The following is an 18,405-nucleotide window of genomic DNA, read 5'->3' on the forward strand; positions in this document are numbered from 1 at the left end:
AGCTTTGATCACTGTTAGTTCAAGTTCAGCGACAAGTGGCGTGGGAAACTTAGGTTCTAGGGCACCCAGAAATAAAATTCTTTTTGCCCCTAGGAGCCCCCACACACGACCCCCATCAGGTCCGGGAATGAGGGACCCCCGCAAAGGGTCGCGCTCATGAAGAGGGTCGCGCCATTGACTTTAATGGCGGAGGTCCCATTGAATCCAATGGCGGCGCGCGCCCATGCATTACCTATGGCGGCGCCGGCCATTGATTCCAATGGGGAAAAGCCGCGTGGCGTTAAAACGGCTAAGTCCGAAACTGTAAAAAGTGTAAGTCCATATCTCCGGTTCTGGAAGGACCAGAGGGCTGGGATTTGGGTCGCATGTAGCCACAGTTCCGGCATGAATGCATGACCCCTTCCAACCCTCTTCGACCAACCAGACGGAGTGTGGGCAACTGTAAAGATTGGTGGGTTTCCCCATAGACTACAATGGCGGAGTTTCCCCATTGAAAGTCTATGGCGGCGGAACCCATTGACTTCAACGGTGGAGTTGCTCCATTTAAAGCCTATGGCAGCGGAGCCCGTTGATTTCAATGGGAAAGAATGAAAAGCAGAGATTTATTCTATAGCGGAGAATCCTGCATTAAAGTAATGAGTTTTAAAACTGCATTTGTGTATCTCCGGTTCTGGGGGTCGCAGAGGCCTGAAACTTGGCCCCAATGGAGAGTCACTTCCGGCATGAAGAACTGGCAAGTATCAGCCCACTGGGCACAGCAGAACGGATTATTTTAATATGTGAAGGTATTAAACTATGAATAGGAATTTTGGGTCTGCTGTAAAAACTCAGAGACCATCTGGTATGGTAATGTCCAGAATAGCAGACAAATGGTCAATCATAAACTCCTGATCAAAGACTCCCCCACCCTGCTTGTGTATGCAAGCACAACCGTATGCAGGACATGGGTACTTGAGATTAAGTGTTGTAATTCACACCTTGGACAAAAGGCATCCTGGCCAAGCTAGACTTGAAGACGCCAGGCTTGTGGGAGGGGGACTGAGAAATTAAGCCCCCTGTTTAGAATAATATCCACCCGGTGGGTGGGTGTTAAGGTGCCCCTCAGGTGAGGTGGCAAGGAGAGATTGGGTGCAGGTAATTGTTCTCCAATGGCCTACACAATAGTAAGGTATAGACTGGAGATTGCATATAAACCAGTGTCCAGCCTATACTCTGTGTCTTTTGTGCTTTTCGTGATGTCTACATCTGAACCTGTATTGTGGAAGAAATTGCCAATCCTGTATCCTGATTGCTTTCTTGCCCAAACCCCTTAAGTAAGTGTATATTTTGCCTGTTATTTGTATATCTTGTGTGTTCACCTTTTTTAAGGAATAAATTATATTTATCATATCCAAGTCGTGTTCAGTTCAACCCAGGTATTTTGGTGTATAATATAACCTGTCACAAGTTTCCGTGACAATAGCCCAGATAAAATTATTTCTTCTTTGAGAGTTTTTGAGGCAATGTTTCTATTTTGATGGGTTGGGGACTTCATCTCTGGATTCAAGCACCATTTGCGAGAGACCGATGAGAGCTGTGCTTTAGGACTAAACCTATATTATATTGTAGAGAAGCATGTAGTGGGATCATGGTCCTGCTGAAAGACAGGGAATGCGCGTAGCCAAGAATTTAAGAAAACAATGAACTGCATCTTGGCCTTGATAGACCAAGTCTCAAGATCTCCAGCCTTGAACTTTGGGGTGGGATAACTTGTATTAGTAGCAAGTCCAGGTTACAGTGCTCCAGGTTGGACTGGTCCTCATAATCTGAAGATTTATGTCCCACCATTTCTGTGGGTGTTCGTTGTAGTGAATGATTTTTTTTTTCACGTTGCTAGATTCATTTCTCCAATACCAAAACTTTTGCGCGAGATATAGCTTTACGCACTGAGATAGTGGATTGGCTAATTTCTGAGCAAAATAACTGTAATTCCACAACCATCCTCCAGAACACAGAGCGTGCATTGATTCTTCCAGCAACCCTGCCTGAGCTCGCCCCACGTGTCCGATGTCATGACAGCAAAGCCAGGTTTGTCATCACATTTCTGGAATACTAGCATAAAGGTTTGTGTGTTTCAGGATGGCTTAAGCGATCTTTTTCAGAATTCTGTATTAAGCTACAATAAAGTTTCCAGCTGTCTTTGTTCCAGCTTTGCCAACGATTGTAGGGTTGTGACCATGTGGCTGTTTGCAGTTTGGTATATTCATACTAGAATGCCAGGAAGCACCCGTGCTGTGTAGTATAGATCAATTCAGACAGCTTTCCTCCCGACCTACATCACGAGGTGTAAATTGCGAGCTAACCACTTCATAAAAAGGAAATCTAGTGATGCAGTCAGATAAGGAGCCTGAAGAATTAAGCAGCAATCTTGCTCAATTGCTAGGAAATCTTATTTATTTTTTTAAGCAAATTTTTCATTCAATGATAAATTTACAGCTTTTATTAGATTCAATGCCCAAAAAGTAATGTAAAAAAATGTACGTTTTTATTTTAACGTCAACAAAAATACTTTGTTTCAATAGCATCTAAATAAATGTTTCCCTTGGTTACCATTCAAACAAAATATAACAAACAAGCAAAAACATGGGCTAGTACTGAGAGATTAAACACAATATGCAAATATGACAATTGAAATAATTTACAAATATTATCTTTACTACAGTATACAGTCCATGTGCTTTCAAATCATTCATTCATTTTCCCCACTCAATGTTGACATACAAGCATATTGTTTATTGAATAATTGACAGAGGTGGTCTTGCCACAAGAGGAACACAACATTCAGAATGACATTTTATAGTAGCTCCAAAGCAAAATGCTAGTATGAAATGTACACATCTTAAGCCAAAGACAATAGACACGTGTAAATATTACTGTACTCTATACTGTATGAGCGACTGCTGAACGTATTCATATTTTTGTATTTGCAGGGACTTCAATGATTTATGCAGCGAATACCAGCAGTGAACAATTTATGGTATAATTTCTGGAGCCCATACTGGAAGCATTATTCTATTAAATAAATGAATATAAATAAAATTACAACTTTGAATCAAAGTAGCAGTAATGCTTAACAAAATAAGTGATCTGATATTTTAGACAATGACACAGCTGGTCTTTTCAGAACTGTATTTTTTCTTCAAGCATAAAGCCACCCAGTAAAAAAAAAAAAAAATCTGATTCATCAGTGTCCAAGACTCAACAAAGATTCTCTTCAAAAGTTGCCATAATATCACTCTGAAGATACATATCAATGGTCACGGCCATCTGAAAAAACAAAGAACCAGTTTGAATCGAAATGTACACAAGTTTAACCTTTCCAAACTGTAGACAGGGAATTTGTGAACTTGACAAAGTTTTGCAGTTGTCATCCATAAAAGCAGGTCATGTTTTAATTTGGGGGGTGGAGGGGAGGGAAGTGTTGGAGAAACAGAAACAGCATGAAATGGAAACATTTGAGAAGGCTAAATTCCTAACTCTAGCAACTGCTCTGCTAGGTGGTCTTCCCATAGAGCATCCTTGCTTAGGTTTAACCTATAACATAAGAAAGTCATGGGTGCGAATGCCAGGCATGTGAACACAATTTGCCACAACCGGCCTAAAAGGTGCAATCCTTTCCAATTATTTTATTTTTTCATTTTAATTTAGGTCCATAAAACCAAGAGCACGCGGCACTACAATGTTAAGTTCACTTACAGTAGCTTGCAAGCTCTCCAGAGCAGGGATACCCTTTCCTATCGTGTTTTTATGTTTACTGCACTTATTGTATTTTTATATCTATTCCGTATGGCAATGCGTACATTGTGCTACACAAATACAGGATATACTGAACATACAAGCACTCAATATTAACTAATTAGAACATGCACTACTTCTTTTAAATTCATGTTTTTTTAAATCTGTATGTCTCCCTTTCCATCAAAAACGTATTGGCTTTATTTTAATGTGTGTCACTTGCTACCTACGACGGCGTTATGTTAATGAGCATCACTTGCTGCCTCTCTGCGACTGCGTTATGTTAATGAGCATCACTTGCTGCCTCTCTGCGACTGCGTTATGTTAATGAGCATCACTTGCTGCCTCTGCGACTGCGTTATGTTAATGAGGGTCACTTGCTGCCTCTCTGCGACTGCGTTACGTTAATGAGGGTCACTTACTGCCTCTCTGCGACTGCGTTACGTTAATGAGGGTCACTTACTGCCTCTCTGCGACGGCGTTCTTGCTCTTTTTTCCTTGCTAAGTTACGGTCTCCTTCGGTGCATCCCTGAGAATCCTGTGTCGGCTCGTGCAGCTGCTCATCTTTGGTAGTTCCATGTACTATTTGTGCAGCAGCTGTTGTGTCATTTGTATCACCATCTAGTTGTCCACTGTAAAATACAATACTCCATTTCCGTTTGTGAAACTAAGGCCAGTGTCTCAAAGACCCTTAGAGGAACGATCTACAAGTGCACACTACTCCATTAGTAGTAACTCTGCTAATCATAATTACAATTCTTCCCTAACCAAACTCTGCAATAAAAAGGAACAGTTCGTCCTATTTTTTTGTTTTTACACAGGGTGGAAGCAGGATCCCCCTGTGCCAAACTATTCTATGCTCTGGTTCCCGAGATACTTACCGGCAAAGTTATTGGGTTTACATTTCCCTCAGGAGAAACAAACTTGATGTCAAATCTCAGGGCATCAGGAAGCTTTAACATCGGTTGTGGCTTCCTAATAGGTGACCATTTAATGTATAGCCTGGGAAGTAATACCTGTAATTTCACTAGTAAGTATCTTGGGAACCAGAAGCTGAAAATAGTGTGCTTCAGATCCAGAGGATCCCCCAGTTCCAATCCTGTAAGAAAAAATAATAATATATGGAGGTTAGGGTGGGTTTTTCCTTTAAATGTTGAAACGTTTACTTCAGGTCAAAATAATATTTACACACACTTAATTTGTAACATACACTTGAAGAAAAAAAAAAAAAAAAAATCCTCCCCTACAAGGATGAATCAAAACAAGGTTAAGAGCAATCCACAACAACCTGGTACATTGTTAAAATCCTGCCATTCTACTTTAATCTACAAGTATTAGCATTGTATGTATGAATTAGTGTCATCTCCTTCCTATGGTTGTATGTTATTTGTTAAAATTGAAAATAAAAATAAATTAAAAAAAAGTTTAAAAATAAGAAAATGTAGCACTTTTTTTAATCAGACGGGGAAAAATAATAAGGAAAAATACATTGTCCACAGTGACACAAAGCTACAATACAGAGGTTACAAACCTGCTTATGTCTCCCAAAGCTTCACCCTTTTGTCGCTTCTTTAATTGTTGGGCCTTTAAGGCTCTCTCTCTCTCTTCTTTTGCCATAGCTGCTTTTCTGAACTGCTGGAAGCTGTTGCTCGAGGACTTTATGGTCAGGGGGGTAGTGATCGGTTTTGAGAAAGTTGCCCAGCAGAAGGCATTTTTTACCTTTACGTTCTAGGGAAAACTGCAATTAATCCTCAGCGCTCATAAATATACGCATTAATCAATTCTAAAATGCATCATGTGGAGACCTAGGAGGACTGTGATTTAGGATGAAATGAACACACACCTGGGCATGCTTGAAGATATCAAAGCAAAGACGGTAAATGGAAAGAAGTCCTACCGGTTTTAGACAATGTAGACTTTTGGAATCTGTGGTCTCCTTTACAATGCAATCTCCTGGGCCCGATGGAACAACATTCTTATCTTTTTGATAGATTTCCAGGTCAGGATGATCCAAATGGTTTGATTCAGCATCTAAAAATTATGAAAAAAATGAAGTAAGCGATATAATTTCTTGCATATTTAATGGTCGTCCCTTAAACTGTGCATAGGGTTTCAACCCGCGCCCAGGTGGATGTAACACACAAGTCACCTGATTAAAAAAAGTGCTACATTATATGCGCACTCTCCCGCTACCTTGAGTGTAGGTCTAGCCATACTTTTAGAGAAACAAAAACATAATTTGGAGAAGAGCAACACATAGGATTGCAAAGGGCCATGCATGCACTTATGTAGGGACTATGATAAATAAAATGAAGTAGGCAAGAATACATTTCACTTTTCGCTAGCATCCCTCATTGACTGCATAACAATGGGAACATCCCAAAGATGAAACATTCTCCAAAGTAATTACTTAAAATGATGGCATCTTGTGATGCCAGTGCATCCAAGTCATAATGTTTGGTAAACGTATGGGATGAGGAGCAAGATAACATTCCCAAGAAGCTATGGAATGCTCCTGGTGCTTTTCTGCTTAGGATGTTGCCATTGCCTTGTGGAATAGGGTTTAATTCGGAGCGTCCTTATTCCTAATTCAGCAAGCCTCTTGAATTGCATCCGCCTGGCTAAAGTAGCGTTAGAACCTATACAACCCTTTCTGAGATCTGAAAAGGAGAAACAAACAGATATCTTGACTTCCTTATGTCGCCTGTCTTTCCCATATATCTTTAATGCACTTACATCAAAACTACATAGAGTTTTCCAAGCAATTTTTTGGATTTGGACAGAATGATGGTACTAATTTAATACAGAATATAGGGATTGTTCTTAGCACAACCTTGTCCTGAGGTATAAAATATAGTAGGGGGCATAACAGGATAATGTGATTAGCATGCCAACTCTTCTAGTTCGGGTAATCGCTACTTAATGGTCACAAGTCCTATGATTCCAAAGGAGGAGCTGATTGCTATGCTTCTAGAACCATCTTGAGATTAAAATGGTTGGACTGGGTCCTCAATAGTTGGTCTTATGCTTCCAACCGCTTTAATAAAAGGTTTGGGCATGTTTGTCGTAACGGTCTTCAGTTATTAAGTACACTTGAACTTTGTGAATTTTTATTTAGTCCCTTCTCAAATCCTTGCTGCAAGAAATCCAGGATAGGGACACCTGATACATCTTCCTCTGAAAGCACTTTCTGAGCACGTAATGGGGTTTGTGGCTTTGGATGAAAATTCCATCCACTCAAAATGTTTCCTTTCAATCATCAACAAACCATTGAGTGACATCTTTAGTTTTTTATACATAGTAGATGAGGTTGAAAAAAAGACGGCATACGCCCATAAAGTTCAAACAATGCTAAATTTAGACGATAGATACTTTATCCTATATTTGTATTTACAGTATTTTGATCTAGAGTAAGGCAAACAAAAACCCCAACGAAACATTCAATAATGGCAAATCAGATTACTGCAATGAAAACTTGCAGAAGCAAGTGAAGAGACCCCTACAGGAACAGCACTCGCCAAAGTGAGTGTTATGAAGTAATAAAAATATAACCTTCAATGGCTGTATAATTAAAATAGAGTTGGACGAAACACAAATGACACACAACACAATGTGTTTTAATTACTTCAAAAACACTCACTTTAGCGAGTGCTGTTCCTATACGGGTCTTTTCACTTGCGTCGGCAAGTTTTTGTTGCTCTATATACCTATACCCCTGGCACCACCAATCTAGCATAGATTGTAGCAAGAGCCTTCCTTCTCTCCCCCGTACCCCCTTCAATTCAAATCAGATGAGCGTGGCTCAACATCCTTCCCATGTTTACTTATATGGTATATCACGGTATACCTTTTCCTTTTAAGAAGATGTCCAACCTTTTTTTGAAGATATTTATTGTATCTGCCATCACAGTCTCCATGAGTTATGAATTCCACATTTTAACTGCCCCTACTGTAAAGAAGTATTTGGAAAAAGGTTAAGGATTGAGCATTGCAAAAAGCTGGGATGGAGGCAGATAAAATGTAAATATTTAATGGGCATAAAGACAAACCACAAACATACCGGTAATTAGACATTAGAAGCATCATTTCAGGATTTACGTCCTACTTCACACCTACTGTAAAGAACCGTTCCCTTTGTTGCTGGTGAAACTTCCTTTCCTCCAACTTTAAAGGGATGACTCTGAGTCCTTTGTACTGCCCATGGGATGAATAGTTCTTCTGAAAGCTTCTTGTATTGTCCCTGAATGTAAACAAATCTAAATTGTCTCTCCTCCTGTCAGATGATCCATCTCCTTTATTAATTTGGTGTCTCTTCTCTGCACTTTTTCTAGTTCCATAATGTCTTCTTAATGGAGTGGTGTCAAAAATTGTACTCCATATTCAAGGTGTGGTTTTACTAATGTTTTATAAAAGGGGCATCGTTATGTTTATTTCATCCATTGCCCGTTTAACGCAAGATAAGATCTTGTTTGCCTTTGCCGCTACTGCATGACTTTGGGCACTATTGCTAAGCCTGCTGTCTACAAGCACTCGTAAATCCTCCTCCATCAAGGATTCAGCTAATTTTTTCACATTTAATTTATAAATTGCCCGTTTTCTTGTTTCCCAAATGCATAACCTCACATTTATCTATATTAAACCTCATCTGCCATTTAACCTGCCCAAGTTTCCAGTGTCTCCAAGTCCTACAGGAGAGAAAATTACATCCTGCTCTGATTCTACTGCCTTACACAATTTAGTGTCATCAACAAAGATGGAGACTTTGCTCTCTATTCCAACCTCAAGGTAATTAATAAACAAGTTAAAAAGCAGGGGTCCCAGTACTGATCCCTGAGGTACTCCACGCACAACTTTAGCCCACTTTACCCATAAAGATTCCCTTTACGATAACTCCTTTATTTTGTGCACCAACCTCGTGCGGCACTGTATCAAAAGCCTTTGCAAAAATCTAAGTAGACCACATCAACTGCATTACCTTGGTCTAAATTCCTACTTATCTCCTCAAAGAAACTAACTAGGTTAGTTTGTCAACCTATAATTCATAAATCCATGCTATTACTAATAGTAATTATCCATTAGGTATTCCTGAATATTTCCTACTAAGGCTAAAGTCCATGCTGCCGCAGACCGCAGGGGCAGCAGGAGGATGAGAGCGAACCAGCTCCGTGACGCCCCAAGACACGGCCCCCCATGGCGCATCTAGCATGGCCAAAAAACGCACCCGTTTCACGCAGGCGCATGCCTCCACTCGGATGAAAGCTGTATGGACCCAGCCTAAGCCTTCATGTAGTTTCCCCACTATTGATGTTAGGCTTACAGGTTTGTAATTCCACGTTTGTGATCTAGCTCCCATTTTAAATATAGGCACATCTGCTTTACTCCAATTTTCTGGTACTGAGCCTGTGGAAATGGAGTCCTTGAATATTAAATGTAATGGTTTGGCTATTACTGAACTTGGCTCCTAAGAACTCCAGGATGTATGCCATCGGGCCAGGTGCTTTATTTACTCAAATTTTAATCAAGTCGCCTATGAAGTTCTTCCTCGGTTATCCAATTGTTAGTTGATATAGTGCAGGGTTTCCCAAACTTTTTTTTCCGTGACCCGGTTATTTTTGAACTTCTCCTTCGTGACCCACTAAAATTTTTATCGCCTATACTGGCCTATAGGGCCTGCACAGACACACACACAGCCACTGATACACACACACACACAGCCACTGATACACACACACACACAGCCACTGACACACGCAGCCAGACACACACACTGATACACACACAGCCACTGATACACACACACGCAGCCACACAGAGACACGTCTACACACACACAGACACACTGCTACACACACAGAGACACTGCTACACACACACACACAGACACTGATACACACACACAGACACTGATACACACACACACAGACACTGATACACACACACTGATACACACAGACACTAATACACACACACAGACACTGATACAGATACACACACACACACACACACACACACACTCGCTCTCCCCTATACGCACACAGACACAAACAGTGAATTACAGGCAATGACGGATGTGAGTGACTGGAGGGGGGGCCAGGGACTGGGTGGGTGGGAGGAGGGGGGGACTGGGTGGGTGGGGGGACTGGGAGGGGGGACTGGGTGGGTGGGGGGGGAGGGAGGACTGGGGGGACTGGGACACTTGGGTGGGAGGCAGTGACTGGGTGGGTGTGTGGGAGACGGTGGGTGAGTGACTGGGTGGGTGGGAGACAGTGGGTGGGTGGGTGACAGTGACTGGGTGGGTGACAGTGACTGGGTGGGTGACAGTGACTGGGTGGGTGACAGTGACTTTGACAGTGACTGGGTGGGTGGGTGACAGTGACTGGGTGGGTGGGTGACAGTGACTGGGTTTGACAGTGACTTGACAGTGACTGGGTGGGTGGGTGACAGTGACTGGGTGGGTGGGTGACAGTGACTGGGTTTGACAGTGACTTGACAGTGACTGGGTGGGTGGGTGACAGTGACTTGGTGGGTGGGTGACAGTGACTGGGTGGGTGACAATGACTGGGTGGGTGACAATGACTGGGTGGGTGGGTGAGTGACAGTGACTGGGTGGGTGACAGTGACTGGGTGGGTGACAGTGACTGGGTGACAGTAACTGGGGGTTGACAGTGACTGGGTGGGTGACAGTGACTGGGTGGGTGACAGTGACACTTGACAGTGACTTTGACAGTGACTGGGTGGGGTGACTTACCTTGCCGCCGGATGCTTTCCCCTGCTGCCCCCGATATCCCCTGCTGCCCGGGACGGGAGGTGGGCTTGGGGGCACGGGAGGTGGGCTCGGGAGGGGGTGCCACGGGAGGTGAGCTCGGGAGGGGGTGCCACAGGAGGTGAGCTCGGGAGGGGGTGGCACGGGAGGTGAGCTCGGGAGGGGGTGCCACGGGAGGTGAGCTCGGGAGGGGGTGCCACGGGAGGTGAGCTCGGGAGGGGGTGCCACGGGAGGTGAGCTCAGGAGGGGGTGCCACGGGAGGTGAGCTCAGGAGGGGGTGGCACGGGAGGTGGGCTCGGGAGGGGGTGCCACGGGAGGTGGGCTCGGGAGGAGGTGCCACGGGAGGTGAGCTCTGGAAGCGGGTCGCGGGAGGAAGCGGGCCGCAGAGGACTTCCTCCTCCGTCCCACGTTGGGAGCGGGGGGGAGGAAGGGAGCGGGCCCTGCTTGTCGTGCGCATGCGCGCGGGACCGCGGGGGGAATCGCTGCAATTTTTTTTAACTCGAGCGGGGGGGGGGGGGGGGGGGGGGGGGAGGCGGACGGGAGACACCGCGCGGCCAGCCTCGCTGCGACCCGGCAATTTTGGTGCCGTGGCCCGGTGCCGGGTCGCGACCCACCATTTGGGAAACGTTGATATAGTGATTGTGGCTTTCTTCTGTGGCACTATTTTTACAAGTGATTTGTTTAATACCTCTGCTTTTTCCTTATCTCACACCTTGTGTCCTATGTTTGCTTTTCTAATCTTTTTGTTATTAAGGTACTTTAACTTTTCCGGGTTGATCTTACTTTCTATTGCAATCCTTTTCTTATCAATTTTTGCTAATTTGATTGCCCTTTTACAACTTTTGTTACATTGCTTATAATTCTGATATGATGCCTCCTCCCTTCTGACTTCAAGAATCCAAATGCCTGCCTCTTATTTTCCATTTCCTCCCCTATTGGTTTATTTAGCCACATTGGTTTAGAATTCTTTTATATTTTTTATCATAGGGTATACATTGCTAAGTGTGCTCTTCTAGCAATGTTTTTTTTATCAGATTATTTTATGTTTTTTTATGTCATATACAAAAACCATGTATTTTCAAAATAGAGAGGGTTGTGTTGAAAACCTATCTCTAGCAAGAAGCACATTAGTGGTGCACACCTAGGTTATTAAAACGTAACATTTATTTATGCCATAATTAATATAATGTTACACATGCAAAATCAATTTGTCATCAAAATATGTTGTGTGTATTGTATTTATTAAAAACTCAATATAGCAGGAGGGTGCTGTGAATAAACTGTGCTATAAATACATACCCATCTAGGGTTATAATTGTCATGTGATCTATTATATATAACAATCCCACGACGATGGGTGTAATGTATCTTGCTGTAAGGTGATGCAAGTTAGCTGATATCAGATAACTCTCAGAGGAGTTTGCTGTGGATGTATTATGTTCATAGATTAATCAGACAGGAAATCCATGGATTCTTTTAAATTAGAAAAATCGCTGCACAATCTTTGTCTTGAGTTGCCTGCTTTAATTGTTTCCCCCAAATTCGATAAACATCTTCACTTACATGCCATAGCCGTGGCAGACTTAAATCGTTGCGCTTAACATGTTATATCACTTCCGAAGGATACCCTCCAAATCGCCTCCATCATCGCAGCACATGGGATCTTTGGAAGAGGAACCACTTTCTAAACGGATTGTAGTGTCTTGCCATTGTGGCTATGGCTGCAGCCACATTTTCAGTGGAACGCTCCAAATACTACAGTCCTCTTAATTAAAGGGATACAGATTAAAAAAATAAATAAGATAATGTCAGTTCTCTCAAGGGATGACCACTGTTATAATGTCCTTGACCGATGGCGTGGAAAGACTCCGTTTGACTTTCTTGGCCCCATGAAAGCTTAATCCAATTCTTCTTTGACCTATTCGATTTCCAATATTCTTGATTTATGAATTGACTCCAACTTCCAGAATCTGGTTCCTCCTGGATTTCCCCTTCCTCACAAAGGCAATATTCTCCAAGTTCTGACAAACTTGCTTCATCTTGCAGCTCCAGAACGCTTTCATTATCTATATCTATGGAGGTACGAGATCTTGTTCTTTTCAGATTCTCGTGTTCCCTTTCAAAATTATTGGAGCAATGAGGACTTCATCCAATCTATGAAGCTGTTCCTCTTAGAAGACCCTCCTCTTCTGTTAATTTGCTTATGCAGTCATTGCACAGCATTTTGGCATAAGAGGCAGGAAGCTTCCCATCGCAGCCAACACAGTACTTTGACACAGCCTTCTTAGGCCGCGATTATAGTGGCCACGCACGACAGCGCAGATGTCACGCGCACCAAACCTGCACGGAGGTCCGAGGAGATGGGGAAGCGTGGCTGTGACATCAGGTGAGCGGTTCGCCCTCATTGGCTGAACTGCGCACATGACCCAGCCATCGCAAAACATCCAAAATTGTTTGTCTTCGAGAATCGCGCGCACGGTCGCGCTTCAGCACACATGCACTCTATGGGCGGCCTCAGAGAAGATGTCCGTCACTGCAACTATAATCGTGGCCTTATGTTTGAGAGGCCGCTTCTCTTGCTGGGGTTGTCAGACTTTAATTCTCCTGCAGGCACTGGTGGGGCTGGCATTTTACCTATAGGAGTACTGTACAGACTTGACTCACCACTCCAAAAGGTAGTCAGCTGCCAATTTGACTGAAATAGTCGGTGTCCTCCACTCTACTTCGGAAATGATGGATGTCGCAATGCATCAAAAATCCATAATTTTTTTTAGCCTGCCAGATGGAAAAAAACAAATTCCCCCACAAAAACATGTACGGTACCTCTGACTGCACGCTCAAATGAAAAACAGAGAACAAAATAACCCGGGCGCTACCTGTAGGGATGGTAAGTATGGAATATGAGTAATATAGCAACCTTGGTGGTAGGCAAGGTAACCCTCTGCTTCTTTTCCGCCTGTGACTCAAAAGACCCCAACGAAGGATCTACCCAGGATCCTTCAACACAAATGAGACAAGAAAAAAGGGGGGATGGGGGAGCACTGATGGAAGGCTGGTGTATAACCTGAATTGGTTGTATAATGCTCTAAGGCAATGTGGAGGGTTTTGTAGGTGTAAAATAGTTTTGACACTCACACGGCCTTGTGCAAATGCTGTCGCATCAAGGTATCTTTTTCTTTTTTTCTTTCGTCTCTTTTCTGTCTTCTAGATTCTTTCGCCGCTTTGCGTCTGCGTTCTTCTCCTTCTTTGGTGTTTGTCTCACCCTCGGAATAAATACATACAAAATATGTGAGCAATCTGTGATTATATCAGGAAAGGTATCAGGATATATAATAGAGATAAAACACTCACACGGGCATGTGTGCGTGCGCTCTAAGGGATGGTATCTTGGTCTCTAGGGGGCAGTTCCACTTCTTAATGTTGAGTTAAAGCTCTAAAAACAAAAGTCAAAAGGCCACACCTCAGTATATGGTAGAGACAAAATAAAAGTGTTACTACTCACACAGCCAAGTGTGAGTGCACACTTGGAAATGGTATCTTTTGTTGCTCCTCCTGTGCTCCCAGCTTTGAGACGTCCACTGGTACTGATTGTGATTTCTCACCCCCCCAATGGGTAAAAGAAGTTCTGAGCCCGAAAAAGTCAAGGCCAAGGTCTTTATTAAGAGGAAAATTTAAAAACAACAAGACACAGCTAACTCTAACCACGAGTCCTGTTTATTCCCTAAAGACTGGCTTTTTTACCCTTTCACAGAGTAACTCATGGGTTGAGTTAGCTGTGTCTTGTTGTTTTTAAATTTTCCTCTTAATTAAGACCTTGGCCTTGACTTTTTCGGGCTCAGAACTTCTTTTACCCATTGGGGGGGGGTGAGAAATCACAATCAGTACCAGTGGACGTCTCCCAGCTGGGACCACAGGAGGAGCAACAAAAGATACCATTTCCAAGTGTGCACTCACACTTGGCCGTGTGAGTAGTAACACTTTTATTTTGTCTCTACCATATACTGAGGTGTGGCCTTTTGACTTTTGTTTTTAGAGCTTTAACTCAACATTAAGAAGTGGAACTGCCCCCTAGAGACCAAGATACCATCCCTTAGAGCGCACGCACACATGCCCGTGTGAGTGTTTTATCTCTATTATATATCCTGATACCTTTCCTGATATAATCACAGATTGCTCACATATTTTGTATGTATTTATTCCGAGGGTGAGACAAACACCAAAGAAGGAGAAGAACGCAGACGCAAAGCGGCGAAAGAATCTAGAAGACAGAAAAGAGACGAAAGAAAAAGATACCTTGATGCGACAGCATTTGCACAAGGCCGTGTGAGTGTCAAAAATTATTTTACACCTACAAAACCCTCCACATTGCCGTAGAGCATTATACAACCAATTCAGGTTATACACCAGCCTTCCATCAGTGCTCCCCCATCCCCTTTTTTCTTGTCTCAAATGAAAAACAGAATGGAAGACTCCACCACAAGCCCGTTTCTTGTCTCACCCTACCGCGGCACCACTACAGACACTCCGTACGGAACTCCACTAGGTAAGGGTGAGGGTCCGGTGCACTTGTGGTATGGCGGCTAGAGTGGCCAGATATTGGAGCAGGCTTGTCAGTTATGTCCTCATTTAAGGACAGCATGAAAGCGGCCGACAGGAATAACAAAATAAAAAAGTACCACTACTACGCAAGGACAAACCTTCACGCAGTTAAGGTGGGACAACAATAACTGACCAGTGCAAAGGCCACAACTCCTTTATACGAGTGTCAAAAATTCTTGTCTAACCCCAGCTTGAGGAGTTATCGCAGCAGTTTTGGATGCCATAGAGGTCGCTGAAGAAAAAGGTTACAAACAAACATAACGGCATACTGCGTTCAGTGGTAAAGGCCGGGAGAGAGTTATTTAAAGCTATGGACACAATATTGTGTATTTAGGAATTACAACAACAGACAAAGATGCCCAAAGCTACTTCCAATGTGACAAAACTACACAGTGCAATACCTGTATATTCTCTTGAAAAAAGGGTCATTTAGTTTAACCCTTTGGCCAAAGCGTCTTAAGCCTGCTGCCACTTTCAAGGAATGACCGTTGGCAGGTCCTAGCACTCCCTGGGTTAAAATTCTTATTAACCTGTATAATTACAGGAAGAATGATCACATTGGATCTGTCGTAACCTGGCAAAATGAAACTGACCTGCCAACTTGAAAAGTGGGGAGGGGCGAGCTTAAACCTTGGGGGGGAGGGGCCACTACCCTCCCAAAAGCAGCCGAGACCAGCTGCACACAGTTAATAAACACACAGAGGGAGTGTTTGGACCTGCTACGGTCATGCCTTGAAAGTGGCAGCAGGCTTAAGACGCTTTGACCAAAGGGTTAAACTAAATTACCCTTTTTTCAAGAGAATGTATTTTTGTCACATTGTAAGTAGATTTGGGCATCTTTGTTTTTTGTTGTATACATTTAACCACGCCCACTAGCACTCCTTTTGACACTTATACACACACACATACATACATACATACATACATACATATATATATATATATATATATACATACATACATACACATATACACACACACACACACACACATATATATATATGTGGTAATGGTAGGGGTTTCTCTGAGCTTGTTGGGTATCTGTGTGTATTTAGAAATTACCAATTTGAACATTCAGATAACCGTTTACATAATATTAACATTATGTTCTAGTTAATTTTTATTTATTTAGCGGATTCTAAATATAACTAGTTCTGCAATTATGGATTTATAAAAATTAGGGAAAGCAAACATACTTTCTGATTTTGTAAGTATAATCCCAGACGCATTTTTACAATCCAGAGATGCTTCAGGGTGGACCAGAGATGCGTTTGAGATTTCTTGTCTAGCATCACAGAATTCTCTATGTTCATGTTGTGAGGGAGGTAAAGACTAAGAGGAGGTAAAAAAAAATATAATTAGGACTGAAGCAAACCAAAACAAGGATTCTGATCAAACCCTGCAACACATCAACTCATGCACAAGCAAACACCCCCCCCCCCCACATTTCAAGGAACACTCAGCAACACTTCTTCATTTAAGCTAAACTGATTAACGACTTTATTTGCGGATTGTTATATTCTCACGAAGGACATCTCATCCTTCCCATGATGCAGCTCTCCACAATACATCCATGTTAATATTTTGTTTTTTTAAGTGTTCATTACAGCTGCCACTCTATACATAATGAATCTGCAGTCCTGTGATTAAATACATATTGTAAGAAGATAAACACCCCATCACCCCAACAGATTAACATCCATTAAAGAACTGGTTACATAAATATAACAGGAAAAATTACCACTCCTTTTATTAGGTATATAACGAAAAAACACATAAAATCATTTAAAATAAGGGAGAGCCTGTAACGGACATTTACCAAACTTAACCCCTATGAGGGCTATTTAGTCCAAATTAACCACAATGGGTAAAGGGTATTGTATGGTACGGATAGCAGTTAGCCGCTGACAGTTCGGTCTCTGGATTAGAAATTGCATAGAATCTGCAATCATGTGCTTGTTATGCCATGTAACCCATGTACAGTAATTAATACGAGACACCTATAATAACAATGTCAGCTGAGCCATATAATGAAAAAAGAGAAACAGAGGGGCACAGACGAGGGTAAAAATCAATGCCAGACCGGTGAATAAAAACACAAGGATGATGGGGGATATATAGAATATGTACTCACACGAGCCTGTGTGGTACTGGGTAATGCTATAGGTATCTTTGATTTCTTTCTTCTTGTCTATCAGTCCCACTACTTCTCCCTCTGTGCGTCAGGGATAGGCCTCTCAGGGCGCATGTAGTGGGAGACAGCGCCACATGGAGCAATAAAAATGCATTTATTTAGAAATAAGAGTGAGATAACAATTGACTCACATATAAAAACTGCTCCAGGACCACGACGTCAGCATCCCGCTCTCCGGTGCAGTATACTCCTGTTCGCCGCGTCCGGTCTACAGGACTGATCACCCTCAGTGCAGGCGCCTGACGAAGGATTTAACGATCCAAAACACTTTGTGTGTGCAGAGACCTGGACCAGAAGTTGCGTGTGTGTCTGCTCGAGGACACCGTAGCCGGCGCCTGCACTGAGGGTGATCAGGCCCGTGTGAGTACATATTCTATATATCCCCCATCACCCTTGTGTTTTTATTCACCGGTCTGGCATTGATTTTGACCCTCGTCTGCGCCCCTCTGTTGCTCTTTATTCCTATGTTTCCTTGAGGATCGCGGGAAGATCCTTTCCCAGGGGTCGAGCAGCAGACACTGAACATTTGATGTGTGGTATATTTATGTGTTGATTTTGACCTCATTCATCTGTTCAGCATTTACCATTGTTCAAAGGGAGCACCCCAGTTTACTTCCATCACAGCCATATAATGAGACCGGTGTCTCGGTAGTATAGCCTAACATTTAGGTATGGGTAGAAACAAAAGTGCTGACCCAACGTAAGAATGTTTTCCGTATAATTTAAAGGTAGTAAAAAGATGACAAACGTACCACTGAAACAGTTTTGTTCGACGGAGTTAAGTAATCCAGAGATAAATGTGGCTTGTTTGGAGGAATTTGTTCAAATGAAGGAGACCTTATTGGGGATAAGACCTGGGTAATACCTACACACAAAAAGTAAAACTATATTAAAAGAAAGTCAAATAATGTGATACATCTGCATGCAAATGATTTGATTGAAACTATAAATTTGCAACATATCTATTCCATCAAACACATCACAATGAAATTCAGAACAAAAAAATGTTAGCAAAGAAAAAAAGATTAAAGAGGTCATGTCAGGAAAACACAGAAGTAACTAATACATCTATTAT

General features: G+C 42.6%; 1 protein-coding gene across 1 annotated transcript in view; it reads right to left on the reverse strand.

Moving 5' to 3' along the window:
* Positions 1-2,500: 2,500 nt before the first annotated feature.
* The window catches only part of BRDT (bromodomain testis associated), a 78,357-nt gene continuing 62,452 nt past the window's right edge, over positions 2,501-18,405 (reverse strand). Inside the window, 6 exon segments of the mRNA XM_075615547.1 lie at positions 2,501-3,306; positions 4,238-4,406; positions 5,306-5,502; positions 5,672-5,805; positions 16,333-16,468; positions 18,083-18,195. Of these exon segments, the coding sequence (XP_075471662.1) occupies positions 3,238-3,306; positions 4,238-4,406; positions 5,306-5,502; positions 5,672-5,805; positions 16,333-16,468; positions 18,083-18,195 (818 nt within the window). The 3' untranslated portion in view covers positions 2,501-3,237.

Source organism: Ascaphus truei, chromosome 10 (assembly GCF_040206685.1).
Source record: "Ascaphus truei isolate aAscTru1 chromosome 10, aAscTru1.hap1, whole genome shotgun sequence".
In the NCBI taxonomy this organism is placed as follows: Eukaryota; Metazoa; Chordata; class Amphibia; order Anura; family Ascaphidae; genus Ascaphus; species Ascaphus truei.